At 45.8% G+C, this 15,030-nt stretch overlaps 1 protein-coding gene across 3 annotated transcripts in view; it reads right to left on the reverse strand.

Moving 5' to 3' along the window:
* Nucleotides 1-5,940: 5,940 nt before the first annotated feature.
* The window catches only part of LOC8030981 (T-box protein 2-like), a 154,460-nt gene continuing 145,370 nt past the window's right edge, over nucleotides 5,941-15,030 (reverse strand). For all 3 annotated transcript variants that reach the window (XM_040220595.3, XM_040220593.3, XM_040220596.3), the window contains exons 6-7: nucleotides 11,311-12,260; nucleotides 5,941-7,825 (exon numbers count right to left, since the gene is read on the reverse strand). In XM_040220595.3, the coding sequence (XP_040076529.2) occupies nucleotides 11,551-12,260 (710 nt within the window). In that variant the 3' untranslated portion in view covers nucleotides 5,941-7,825; nucleotides 11,311-11,550. The remainder of the gene's footprint in view (nucleotides 7,826-11,310; nucleotides 12,261-15,030) is intronic.

Genomic DNA, 15,030 nt, shown 5'->3' on the forward strand with positions numbered 1-15,030 from the left:
GAAATATAACTTGAATTGTTTCTGGAAACCTGAAATCCAGATAGAATCCAGAGAGATTTCCTGTTCCATAATCCAGCTAGATCAAAAGTTATACTACTGTTTTTGTTAGGGATGGGCACATCACAGTCGCCATGAAAGTCACGTGAGCAATCCTTTGGATTCTTTCGGTGAATGAGAGTTAAAAATTGCGGGGTTGTTAATAATAACAAGAATTTGCGTTTTTTTCTTTTTTTTGGAGAGCATTGAGTATACTCTTTAAGAGAGCTGCTGCTTCATGGTCAAAAACGCGGCCTCTGAGTCTAGTGGCCTAGATTAGCGGCTTAAATAACAGCTGTGTGGTTTATTTAACAGCAAATTCACACAATACACGGCTTGTACGTGTCGTCATCGTACCGTGCTGACGGTCACTCCTTCTTTTTTTTTGCGGAGAACAACATATTCGATGTTTCGAAATTTACAAACTGCCAATGGTTGTTATCAAAGCTATTACAATGGCTGCTGAAGTGACATGAGTGCAAGCCCTGTATTGAGTGTTGCCCAAACTTCGCCTTAATTAATACCACAGTTGATAACAAAATATCTACGATGCTGCAAGGCTGAATGAAATATATGCAACAACACTTTTTTTATGTCGAAGAAAAAATCAGTCATGAATATCTCCATGAAACAGTTTCTTCTTGAACATGACCCTGTTTTAACATAGCAGTCATATCGGAATAAATAAATCAACCATAGACACTACCTCTGCCCCCTGAGAACTCCATCTTATTCTGGTGAGGAGATATTTGTGCGCCCCGGGATCCCCACTGGCTAGGCTGCTTAAGATGATGTACACAAGCCGGGACTAACGTCAAGCAGCAAGACATATAGACGACAGTTATTAGAAAACCACAAATGGCTGGTGGTGTATGGATTAACATGTATCGAAATATAGTTACATCTGGTCCCCGAAGCTGGGATTCTTAAAGGCCGACGACCAGACTCGAGATTCTGCAAGGCAGAAGATCCTCCTCACCATGGGGGAGAATGAAGCAGGCAACGGTGGACAGGGTAGAAGGGGGGAGAGGAGGAAGCGAGGGAAAAGTGGAAAGCGCTAACGGGTCGTCGGTCTTTAACTGATCTTTTCGTTTTCCTTGAGAATAAGACTATGCACCACTTCGTGCCTCGCTTCTAATATACCTACGAATGTGAGCGGCACAGGCGTGGCCCGCCCACGGTAATCTAGTTTGTCACAATTTTCCTTTAAAGCTTCTTGAATGTTCACTCCTTCTTGCCTTTTTCTTTTTACTGTCTTAAAGGAAAATATTCGGCATAAATCAGGAGAGATAAAAAAGCATGATATATTTTTAAATAGTCAGGTTAATTTTATATAAGCCAGATTTATTTGATTTGAATAAGATTATTTAATTTAAATCACTGTAGCTAAAGATAGACATTGTTTGCCACTAGAGGCATTTTTCAGCTTGGCAGATTGATTGGTGAGTTCGTCTTATTACTGATACAAAATTAACAAGGCGGAAGAAATAATCACTGTAAATATAAAGTACGGTTTAATTAACTTTTTATTGATGAAATCTCCGCCATAGTAAAACAAGAACAGCTTGAATTTTTAGTTAGGTTAAAAGCTTTATTTTATTTTCATATCGTGTTCTGACTCGGTTGTAGGAGGGCATTACCTTTTAATTTTTTTTTCTTTTGTGTTCTGATTTTGTGCTAATGGGGCGTTACTTAGCTGACGAAGTAGAAGGTAGACATCAAGCTCAACGCTCCAATTTTCTCAGAAGAGCACTTCTTTTTTGCTGATGTGCAGCCTGAAATAAATATTTCTTGCTTGGTAATAATGTTATATAATTTTTTTTTTAAGAAGTGCACATGAGAAACACTAAATGATCGAAAAACGGTGAATGAAAATATTTTGGGATTATTTTTGCGCGAAAGGTTTGATTTAATCATCATACAAAAACTGGCCTGATTTAAATCACGATTTATATCAGAACTTAAATTACGATTTAGGCAATATTCAGTTTTATTCTCCGTTCTGATTCTTGCTCTATACTTTAAGGAAAATAACACTGTTCGTTTACGCAGCTCGTGGTGGTGTGCCGCATATGCGGAAGTATATTTTTTCAGAGTTACATGTCAATAACATGACAGCCCACAGTTGCGCACTCATGACAACTGTTGTGAACTACTTTCACAAAAGTGAAGTGTCCGTTGTCCAAGTTCGCGCTACAAGAAAGCACCTTGCCATGTCATCCTAGTCCTGGGGACAAATATCGCCGAGAGGTTGTTTTCCAGCGCCGCGGTGTCACCTGGAACTGCAGATTGCGGATTATGTTCGGTGGGAAGAAGATTCCTTGGTATTTCCGGTACGAACCCACTACTCTGCTCATCGAGGGATTATGCTTGAATCGTCGACATTATTGAACCGCCATTCCTCGTATCGAAATCTGTTTTTTTTTTTATGTGGCGTGACTAACTAACACATTTCTGCCTCCGGTATGGGCCCGTCCTTGGCACATATAATTAAATTTAAAAACGAATGAATGGGCAGAGGTAAAGCCTCTAACTCTTGAAGTAGCATAGTTAGCATTCGCTATCATCTTACGCTCCAGGTCTCTAACTGTAAAACTAAAAAAAAGAAGAAATACATTAAAAAAAAAAAAACACCGGAGGATTTTTGTTGGAGAGTGCAAAATGTATTGCGCACATTGGTCGGGATGTGTAAAAATTAAATCACCGTTACTTTACAAGGCAGCTCATTACAGTCACTGGAAGCTGAAGAGGTGCATGCTTCTTGCTTTGTGATGCAGCTTTGTTATGCATCAGTGAACAAAGCTGCTTTGTGATTCGTTCTTAGGGGGATCGGTGGCCCAGTGCGCTAGAGAACATACCCGAGCCGTAGAGCGAAATCTCGCGCTGCACAGGCCAGGGACCCTGGGTTCCATCCCCATCACTGCTCGTTTCGATCTGGATGAGCATCGCATGCCGAAGTGCGGTCGTGTATCACTACTGCGTGATGCACGTTAAGACCCCAGTCTAGCGGTTGTATACTGCACCGGTTAGATTGCTCATCTACAGCTGAGACACCAGACGCCCATTGCGGCTGACTAACTTCCTTTCAGCTGTAGAAACATACACACAACACACAATTATTATTGAGTCGTTATTCTGGGTCCTTATGCGCTAATACTGCAAATCTCACTGGCTAGACAGTGATATAGAGTTGTAGTGGGTCCTTCTGGTAACACGTTACCCGATATTCAGCCGACACCTTTATGCGCGCATCGTTTCGTTATTGGGTATCGTTATCGGAGGTATATATTAGGGAGTTTTAGGGAACCGTTTTTGCACATCGGATACGATAGAAAGGGCCCTCCGGTACGAACTGCGCATCTGGAGGGCCCATCGCACTGTATCGGATGTGCAAAAACGGTTCCCTACAACTCTCTATTAGCGAGATTTAGGCAGTCTTGTACACGTTACTAAAAAAAAGTAATCGATTACAATTACTATTACTCTTGGCTAAAAAGTATTCGATTTGATTACTTGATTACTCGACGGCAAAAGTAATTGGCCATTACTTAAAGAAGTAATCGTTATTTTTCCGATTACTTTATTGTGTGAGAACACATCTTTAGCGCTCATAACAATGAACTACTTCCAACCTATATTTCACATTTGCACAAGTATTGAAGAAGAAAAACTGGCTCCCTCTTCGTGGTCGTGGCACCTTCACAATGCAGACACAAGCATAGAGCTCGTTTGAAGACGTTTAATGATTTGGGCGTTCGCCAGTTTGTGTGTCTGGGGGGGAGGGGGGAGCGGAGAGGGTTCTAGATCTTGTTAAGCTTGAGCAAGGGTTGTCGCTCAAAGTTTGCGTCGCTCATTTTATTATTCACATGTAGATGAGCTCGCATGTTATACAAAAGAGCAGCAGCTCCATGATTTCAAACGGATCATGTGTAGTATTCATTAGCGGAAGAGATCGCCCCGACCACTTTACAACTCGAAACATTGCTTGTCACAAAGACCACGTAGAGGAAATGAGGAAATATTTCAACTGCCTTTGTTATATTTTGCATCCGCTTTAGGCATTCTTCGGTTCTGGTTCTCCTACGGGCTACGAGTAGGTACCCTAAGCAGGATTTTTTTATTTTTTTTTATTTCTGTGTGTGTGTGCGTGAGGGGTCCAGTTTGAACGAAGGACTCACAAAGCTACATTCTGCTCCCTCAAACTTCGCCCTGAAGGGCCTTTGTTACGCACTGTGGCTTTCCTGGGGCTTTCCACTCGCAGTCCCCAACTCAAAAAAAAAAAGAAAAAAAAAAAAGGGAAATTTCACAGAAACTGTACATAGAAAGAGATTAACCTCTTTTCCTACAGCTCCGCAAAAATCTTTTTCTCCGTTCGAAAAAAACAAAAAAAGCAAATTTCATTTTTGTCATTTCATAAAAAAAAAAAGGCGTGTGCCCGGGGGGGGGGGGGGGGGGGGGGGGGGTCGTGGACGAATTGTAACGGTTACAAGTAATTTTATTACTTCAAAAAGTAATCAGATTACTCTTGTGATTACTGCCTAGTAAAAGAAAACAGCTGATTACAAAATTACTCCAAAAAGTAATCGATTACAAGTAATTTGATTACTTGTAATGCGTACGGTACAAGTCTGGTTTTAGGGAACCGTTTTTGCACGTCAGATATGTTAGGAAGGGCCCTACAGTAGGAACTGCGCATGTGCTATCGCTAAAGACTCGTATATGCGCAGTTTCACCCGGAGGGCCCATCGTATACCTTATCGGATGTGCAAAAACGGTTCCCTACAACTCCCTATTAACGATCTACTAAAGCTCACTAATGAGATGCTTGGGATTTGCGACGCCCTGCGTTTCTTGAGCCGCCAGTTACTATAGTCTCCTCAGCGTTTCTGCTCGGTATTTTGTCCTGTTCCTGGAGCACAAGCCCTCTAGAATACGGATGGCTCTCCGGTCGGAACACCATGGTATATATACCCAATCACAATCGAACCATGGACCCCTACAGAATTCAGGGCACAATGCCTGCTCAACTTTGAGTTTGAATGTCGTCAAGTGCATGCACACACATTCCTCAAGAGTTGCGACAAGCAGATTTTCGATGACCATAAGCACTTGATCAGTAGTAAATATAATTTTTTTTGTATACATCACTTCATTGACGACCGAGGTTCGGAGGGACGCAGTACAGTGCTTTGGCTCAAGAGGGAGCTGTGAACGCTTTGCTATCAAATGCGGGGATAGTGGGTGATCTTCAGCTTACGGGCTTAGCACTCGACTCCCAGGCTAAGGTGTAACACCGATTACGAAGGTGCGTATAGCTCTTGACAAATACTGTGCGATATGGAAGGTTTGTGCTGCGTGTGCAAAATAAAGGGTGGTCACTGCTGAGCTCTCCACCAGAAATGAAGGGGTAGGTGGAGAACAGCTAAGATTTTCTGAAATCGGTTGAAGGTTTGTAACGTCATTATGATATACACGAGTCATCGCACTGTAATATATGAAAAACGGTATTTGAATAAAGCAATGAACATCCGTATGAGCTAAATTAATTGACATGACCTTACCTTGACACCCTACTAGCTCAAGCTGTAGGACATTTAACCCCCGTTAATCTGGCGTACATCTCGCTATTTTTCCTGGTAAGTTAGATTCAAGTTGTTTAAGTGAACTCATCAGGACAACATGCTTCGACTTCACAAACGTCTGTTTCAAGTGACATTCTCTCAAATGACACACACGTGCCGACTCCTGTGGCATGAACAGTCATTTTATAATCAATACTCTTAAAGTCTTCGGGAAATGAAAGGGCCAGCGACATTTAAGGCTAATATTCTTACCTTTTATTTTGCCGAGTCTTTCGTTGATTACAGCCTAAAAGAAACGTAAAAAAAGATGCGAGCACAAGTCTGAAGATGCAAACGTATTTATTATTGCTCAAAGCTCAATCAGCGACCTACGACTCGATATCCTTGCTTATTGCTAAAGGTATTGCAACGGATGCCACAAAACCATGGCCGTATTGCAGCCGAAAACGACCTCCAAGCGGAGGCGCAAGCCGACACATTTTGTACTGCTATAGATACACATGAAGATTGAGAATTACTTTATTCCCTTCAGTTTTCCGATGTTAGCCGAATTACTATGCCTTTTAGGTTGTTTGAGCCGGCAAAACTCGCAATAAAATAATTCCTGGAAGATTGAACCCTCTTAATGTAGGAGTTAATCGAACATCCATGCGTCATCTACTACTTCAATTATCCAGCCTCGAAAAAATAAATCGTTGGAATTTGGGGAAAACAATTACTTTCAATGCACATTTTATTGGAGATCCGAAGACCGTTAAAAGCTGGGTCGGCTTGTTAGAATCAGCGTGTTGGCTGAGACTGTGTGAAAGAAAGCACTGCCGAAACTATAGCATGCTCGCGCGCCCTAGGTTTGGCAGGCTTTGTTTCACACAGTCTAACGAAAGTCTATGCTAAGACGCTGATTTCAACAAACTAACCCCGGAATTAAAAAATAAAGAAGAAAAAAACCCATTGTTTAAGTATGGGCGAATAGTCGATTACAACTCGATGAGGCACCGCGACAGGGAGGTTGCACTATCCGGGCGGCGACACTATGGTGCTACAGTCGGTCGACATGTACCGCGCGACATTAAGGTTCGGATCATAAACTAAAAAAAAAAAAATTAAAATAAAAAGAAAAACATTGACTAACTATTGTAGAGGACGATTTTCTTTTTTCAGGGAGGATGAAAAAGCTATGCGTTCAGAAGGGCTCACCAGTGGCTGAATTTAATTGCAGAGGAATAACAAATCCATCATACCAGTGGCGCTGCAACTTGACATTTCCTGTGAATAAAAACTGCTCGACACTCGAATATGTAGACGACGAAAGGGAGTGTTCGCCCGGTGTTCTCACGAACGCCCGGTCTTGCGTGAGCCTAAGATTTTTTTGTTTTTTTATACAATTGTTTTAACTGAGCGCTTAGTTACGCCGAACACGCGCAACGACTCGACATCTTAGAAGTCGCCTTGGCAAATGTTCTTACGGCCAGATTTAAACCAAGATGAAAAAGGTTTCCTCAATTTCACCGTTTTCATTTTAGTTTCTAAAACCCAATACTTTACGCCAGCAATCGTCTAAAATATACATATAAATAATACCTTACCCTAGTGAACATCTCGGCAACCAAAACATTTATAAAACAAAAATACCCGAATGTGCCTTCACGAAGCGTCGGTGGAAAAGTACACGTAAGCCAAAAGGCTCGAATAATCTGTGGCACTGCCATCTCAATCCATATCAGTCAATAAACCGATAATAACGTGCCATGTAACTGCAACATTCCGTCGACTGAGAAGCACATCGAAAGGCAATCGAACACAAGCTAAAAAAAAAAAAAAAAGAACCTAGCAACGCGATTTTGTTTTTCAACTGGCACGGCGTGGCTCTCGAAATGTTTTGGCGAAAGACTGGAACCTTTAAAACAAAGGGAGACGTGGCAGAGACCCACAATGGCGGACTGGCAGCCGAAGGTTCAACGTTCCTGTGCAGGGCGTAGTCCGACACACTCTTGCAGACATTGCGCATGCGCTCTCACTCATAAATACAAAGACACGTTACGAGTCTCTAGGTCTATACACAGCCGCACAAGGGATGCTCTTCTCGACCACTGTCTGATGCGTATTGCCGATTCACGAGAAATATGACCTTAAATAATCTGTATGGCGGGAGAAGAGGTGTCCACGAAGAGTCTTCTAGAGAACGGCACAGCTGTGACCGGAAGAACCTGCAACGACATGATAAATTGTAGTGGTCAGACGTACGCGATAAACCGTTTACGGTCAGAGACTGCTTAAGAAGTGCAGGGCGTGGCCCTTGTTATCACTCTGCAGCCAATGAAATTGCGGCATTAGCCGCCAAGAAGAACGGAGGATAAACCACGAAGCAAGGAGCGCGAAGGTCACAAGCGGCGGCCTGCGTTTCTGAAACTGTCCGGGGCCAAAAAGAAAGCGAAAAAAATCTGCATAGATATAGATGACAGAATGTTAAAATTTGTTGTGATAAAAATTTGCCAGTATGCATGTGTACCGCGAGGCAATTACGAAAATAAAGGCTCCGCTATGAAATGACACTTTGTCCCAATGCGCTAAGCATAAGGCGCCTCGATGGGCTGCTTCTCGTCAGCGCAGCTTGTGGCTAAAATGGGCGACTATGGGCAGGTCATGCCGCCGAATGAGTGCGCGGGCATGAGGGCTGCGTCACAGTTCGGCAGTACACTCGTACGTTCGAGCTCGAGACCGGGTCTAATAACTGCGTCCTCGGACCGCCTCAGAGCTGCCAACATTCCGCGTAAGATGGCGACACCTGTCGAACCAAACTTCACTGCCCGGGCCGTACAGCCTACGCTTATATTTCTGGGCGTTTACACGATTCCGGCGAATCGTCAACTGAAGCAGACGTAAGCATTAAGATGGAGAAAGTGTGGAATGTTCTCATTGTTCAAAAAGAAAATACGTAGGTATGGAACAAGGACGAAATGGTATGGCGTTGATACCGGTGGTAAGAAGATACGCTATATATGGCAAGCTTCCACTGCAGGAACGTCCTTCTATTTCAGTTAAAAGTCAATGCAGGTTTTTTGTTCATTTTTTTTTTTAGGATTAGGATGCTGGCTAAAGAAACAAATCGCGCAAACACCCCAATACATATCTTATATACTCCCGCATATTTATAGCAGTGCAATACTTCCCCAAACTCCGAAATAAAAAAAAAATAAAAAAATTCGGTAAATTTAGAGTCTCCCTCGCCCTTCTTCTCGTTCCCTTTTCGAACCTCCTTGAAGCTAACAGACATATACAAGCGCCATCCCAGACACGCCCGAAAACGCGCAAATGAAAACGGCTCACTCGGACGAAACACCATAGGAACCACGGCCGTACGGAGTTTCAAATCGGATAAAGAGAAATAATGAGCGCGAGAGTGGGAGGAATAGGAAGAGGATGAAAAAGAGGGAGGGGGTGCAGGAACACAATGTGGGATTGCGCTCTCATTAACTCACTTCTCATCTGGCGCGGAGGCGCGGCCCGGGCCCGGCCCCATCAGCCGCCTAAACGACGAGGGGGGGCCCCCTTGCCAGGCGCTACGCCCATTCCCAGTTCGTCGCTTCCCCAACCCTCCCCATCCCCGTCGTCGATCCGCAGCGAGTGCAACGAGGACGGCATTCCGACAGTTTCCGAGGAGCGCCGCACACCAGCGCAGAGCCCCAAGTGCCTCTTCACACGCGAAGTGGTCATTCGCGGCGGCGGCCGTTTCCACAAGAGCCTAACGTTTCCCGCCTTCGTTGTTGCGAACCGCCGCGAATCGCGAAAGGATGTTCCCCTTGAGGAACATATTTTATGGACTTCCATTATGGGCTCTCCCACCCTCCAACTCTTTCCACGTTTCCTTTTTTTTTTTTTTTTCCTATTCCTTTGTTTCGCAGGGCGCTCTCTCCACCCCCCCCCCCCCCTCTTCCGTTTTTGTTTTCACCATTGTCTCTCTGATTTTTGTGGTGCTTAGACTTTTCACTTCCTTTTTATTTCCATTCGTTGTGCAGGGAAGCCCTTCTTCCTTTAATCCCGCCTCCCGTTCGAGCATCCATCTCTTCCGTCCCCCCTGGTCCTTTCCCCCTTTTATCCCACTCAACTACTCCCGTTTCAGCGTTGTTCCATTTTTCCGGCTTATTTCATTCTCTCCTTCGTGCCATTCGGAAACTTTCCATCGTAATCACAACGAAAACCCGAGCCCGAGTTTTGGAAGAAAGACAGCGCGCCGAGGGCGGAGGCGGCGGGGGATCGCGCAGCTCTGCTGGCTGCTTGCTTCTCGAGGGGTTTTAATGAGCTCTCTCGGGCGTATACCGCAGAAACGAACCCAAACTCCGATGCTTCTTTCTCTCTCTCTCCCCGGCTACGGCCACTGTGCGCTTCTTCCGAAATATTGAGGGGAACATAAACTGGAAAGGGTCCAGAACGGTTCGCAATAAGTGTTCCGCCATTTGGAAGTGATGAGCAGAAAGAAAGGCGGGTTTTGCGGCAGACCGCTGACGAGATTCCTCCGAAAATCCTGCGGCACGCATCGATGAGCTAAGCGCGATTGCTTTGCGAGACTATTTACGCAAACGCCGTTAGTCTTAGAAGAAGAAAAAAAAAGAAGTGTCGTAAGGGCGAAGGAATGACTAACGGAATCCCTTTTATTTTAAGTATATGCATAGATTCCTTCGATGCATGAATACATATCTTCTCAAAAGATCCGTCCCCCCCGTTCAGCATCTCTTAGTGGTGCGTATTTCATTACGTGCATTTGGATTTTACTTCTCTAACTCGGCCGACCTCATTCGAATACTGTTACGCAATGGTTTCAAGATTTTGATGTTCTACTTTGTTCAGGTCTTCCTAACATGAAAGTATATATTTGTCTATGGCTATGGCCTCTGAGACGTTAACAAACGGAGGGCGTGGTGCCCCGAGCATTTTATTATCACTATGTAACCAACGAGATTGTGATATGAACCTATAAAAACGCCGAAGAAGAAATCACGGAGGAAAAAAGCATGAACGTGACAAGTAACGCACCCCTCATTTCTGAAGCTGTCACTAACTATATATATTTACATCTGAACAAGCAATTCATAATCATGCGTCCTTGCCATCACGTGCCATACTGCATCATGCATATAGGCCGTTGATAATTTACAGGGCACAGTTAATAGCTTGTGGAAAGACGTATATGACACAGCACATGTCCATACATTCGGTAATATCCGGTGAACCCAAGATACGAGACGAATGTCCTATTAGCGTTTAACACTTCGCGAATTGCACAAATATTAATGTTTGTGTGCTCTGTTTTCCCAACGGTACGTCGGCCGTGGGGTGGCCATTGTGTGAATATTCTACACACGCGGGCAGTTGAAGATGAAGAATTCCTTAAAAGAGGCAGAGTCAGTGACAAATTTGCCCAGAGAGAATACACAATTGACTTTTTCTCCCCCCCCCCCCTTTTCCCTACAACGCTAACAACAACAACAACCCCGAAAAAAGCAGACAGGTTTTTATGTTATTACTATAAGGAACTCGAAAATGGGCTCCTCTGTATGACTTACTGGAGAAGCGAGGTATGTACGGAAGCACCACATTTTCACGTAGCACAATCAAAATAATAAGCAAAAATTTACGGCCTTGAGCGCATAACCTCTACGCAAATATGATTAATCATCGCCCTAGTATCCCTCACCTCGGACGCAGCCAGAACCGCCGTCTCCCCTCGTCTTGCTCTGCCCTCGTCTTGCCAACTCCCACGAAGCGCTCGCCGGTTTCCGAGCAAAGGCACACGTTTCAGCGAAGCTAGAGGTCCAGCAGCACATACACCCACTCCACGGAGGCCACTCACACGAGCCGCCCGTTAAACCTTCGGGAAGTATAAATAACAGAACACCAAAACGAGCGTGCAACCTGCCGCCCAAGGACACCGCAACTACTTGTCGCTCAGCCTGGACAGCGACAACATGGCCAGCTGTTCCTGCCTCCTCTCCAAACCGTTCACCATGTTCTCCATGTTCTTCAGCTCGCTCGACACCGACGACGTGAGCGAATTGTCCGAACTGTTCCCGGCTTCCGAAGACGGCGAGCTGAGGCACTTTTCCAAGGGCGCCGTAGGGGCGTACAGAGTCCGCGTGTCCAGGACCACCGATTCCGGGTACGTCGGCGTGGGAGCCACAATCTGTTGTTGTTGTTGTCCCGAACCGGACGGCGTCGAGGGCGACGAAGGAACCGGGTAAGGCGCGAACCGGGTCTGGTTCTGGCTCTGCTTGAGGAACCGCGACGCTGCGGCGGTGACGTCCGGCGGAAGGCCCGGGTAGCCGGGCCCGCCGAAGAGCTGCTGACTAGCGGCCATCAGGAGTGGAAGACTGGCGTGGGTGGCTGGGTTACCCGGAACCATGCCGGAGAGTTGTCCGGACGTGCCCGAGGGCCTCGGTAGAAAGAAGGACGGCAGGCCGAAGCCCGGTGGGTAGAAGGACGGAGGGTAGAAGTAGGGGAACAGAGCTGCCGCCTGCGGGTGCGGCATGCCGGCCAGTCCGGCCAGGGTGGACATGTCGGTGCCACCGACGAGGCTGCTGGAGGGACTCGGGGAATGCCTCTCGCCGTTAGCCCGAGGTCGGCCGGGCCCGCTGCGCTCTTGGGGCACTGGAAGGAATCGGAGTTCGTGAACACATGAAGGGAATAAAACATACAGGAAAATTCATTGGTGGATACTGAGGGATTGTTTTAGCATGACCCTTGAAAACGCCACACACGCCCCCTTTGGGAAGCGCTAACTCTGACTTATTCACTTTTCTCTTTTGGCTTTCTCTTTTGCTCGCTCTGTTTTTTTTTTTATGCCTCTTTTTGGCCACGTTAAAGGGTCAGCATTAGCGTTTCCCCAAAAGGGATGTATCTGGCATTTTCCAAGGGTCTTGATAACGTATTTCCAGATATGTACAGGTTACCCAAAAAAGTAACTAAATGCCGTTACTCGTTACTCGCTCAAAAAGTAACTAAGTATGTTAATCGTTACCGATTCTCAAAAGGAACGCGTTGCTTTACCTCAAAAGTAACGAGTTACTTTTCGCGTTGCTTTGACGACCAAATACACAACGTTTTTTTCTATGGTTTTTTGCTTTCTTTTTAGTAGTCGTTGCACTGAAGCAGTAGCTGCCTCTCGAAAGCTTTTATCAGTTATGATTCTCCGCTTCCTTGAAAATACATCTCCGGCGACGCTGCAAAGAGTCGTTCTACCGACGCGCTCGAAGGAACGGCAGCGTTGTGCTACAGGAAGAGCTGGTGAATCTTCGGGAACTGTGCCTTCATTGAGGACATCAGATAATGGGTTATTTGCCTTGCCGTGTTGGCAACCTCCGGGTTTACATTTGGTCGTACCCGTTTCTAGAAGGTTCAAACCAACGAACCTTAAGGCCCGTTCACACTCTTACAACCGAGTACGACCGAGAGAGACGAGACCGGTTTTTAAGCCTCTTGCGACATCTTAGGACCAGCTCCGCTGCAGCGCTTCCGGTCCTAAGAGGTCGCAAGAGGATTAAAAACCGGTCTGGCCTCTCTCGGTCGCAGTCGGTTGCAAGAGTGGGAATGGACCTTTATAGTGTTTGCTGGGTGAAGGACATTCCCAGCTGCAGAGTTCAGTACAGCAACATTTATCGCTGGACACTTCAGTCGAACTGCTCGACAGATGTGTTCAGCGACATACGTTGTTGTGTGTCATACTGTTTAGTTATTTTTCGGGTTGCCCACCTAACGTTTTCGCAATAGGCGCAGGGTAGAATAAAAACAAGGCCGTTTAAGCGGGGTTGTACACGTTACTCCTCAAAAGTACACGAGATACCGTTACTCGCTCCTTTTCTAAAAAAGTAACTATATACTTTACTCGTTACCGAAAATAGTAACTAGTTAGAAGTAACTCGTTACTTGTAACGCGTTACGTACATGACTGCGTATTTCCAAAGAACACACCAATGGTTCTGACTATAATTTTTTTTTCACCCCTTTTCTGTACTCTGCCTGTCATAATACGTCAACGCCCTTGGATACGGTCATCCAGATCACTTGTGCAAAAGAACCGTAGGGTGTTTGCAGATAGCTGGGCCGACCATATCCGGATACCATTTTTAACTAAAAAGAAATTATAAACTCAATGCTTATTAAAAAGAAAAACCGAAGCCTGTTTTGCGAAAAAAAATTTTGTCTTTCCAGAAAAGAATCAAAAGCACGCTCTTAGTGCGAAGCGCTTCTTGCGAATTGCGCGAAGTTAGCATCTCAGACACCTATCCCAAAAAAGGTGTTGTGGCTACCGGTCTATAAATGTTTACTGGCAAACAACGTATAAGGAGGATTGACTCAAAATACAGGGTGAAAAAAGGAGACGCCAGGCTCTTTAAATCGACCGGAAAATTCGGTTTCTTAACCTATCGCGCTAAGAATTTCTGCAGAGTTGCCCACAGATGGTGCATTTTTTTTTGTAAAATTTGCAAAGAGCGAACTTACCTGAGGAAAAAATAAAGAAAGAAAAAGGCTTAGCTCCTATGGAAACGCACCGACGCCACCGGTCTGCAAACAACACGGCGCCGTTTCGCACGGGAGACAAGAGATGGCGCAACAAACGCCGCCAACGAACGAGCATACGGCGCCGAGAGCAGGCCTTTTTAGCAGACGATCTTTTCGACTCAAAAGTGGCGCGCGTTCCGCAGGCGGCGACAGTCGCAGAAACAAAAAAGACAGGCGTGGTAGCAACAAGGAGCTGCAGTTCCCTGTCTGCAAAAGGGCCGGCTCTCGGCGTCGTCTGCTCGTTCATTGGCGGCAGTTGGCGTCGCGACCGGTTGCGCCATCTCCACCCGACATGGTCGGCCGAACTTATCTGAGAACACCCCACATCCATTTCACTCGTGGAGGGAACCGGATCCATCGTTTTAACTACTTCACGCACATCACAGCCCACGCACCGCTACTATGAGAACCATCGGCGACGGCAGAGCTGCAAATGAACACCCCCACATTCCACCGCGCCGCGGCGCAACGCCTCCTAGATAAGAAAGCCGTAGTGCTGGATGAGATGGTGTCATCAGAGAAGGCAAAAGCTGGGCACACATCGGACACGACGATTGCAAACTTGACTCGAAGCCGAACGCTGACGCAGAACTCGTTTCCAATCTGTGTCCAGCGTTGGTCTTTTCTGATAAAGTCCTCTCATGTAGAACTACGGCCTTGCTATCTAACAGGTGTTGCGCGGCGCCACCTCCTCCCTAGCTCCGCGTCAGCTATGCGCGTGACATGGCCCAAAACGAAAGGGCTCGTTTTGACGAAAGTCCGGCGGTGTCTGTCAGTTTGTCAGCGCCGGGGAGAAAGGGAGAGGTTGACGCGAGCTGACGTCAGGGCCGAAATATTTTAGGACGTGCTTTAGTTTGAC

This window comes from Ixodes scapularis, unplaced genomic scaffold (assembly GCF_016920785.2).
Source record: "Ixodes scapularis isolate PalLabHiFi unplaced genomic scaffold, ASM1692078v2 PGA_scaffold1__304_contigs__length_218370807, whole genome shotgun sequence".
NCBI lineage: Eukaryota > Metazoa > Arthropoda > Arachnida > Ixodida > Ixodidae > Ixodes > Ixodes scapularis.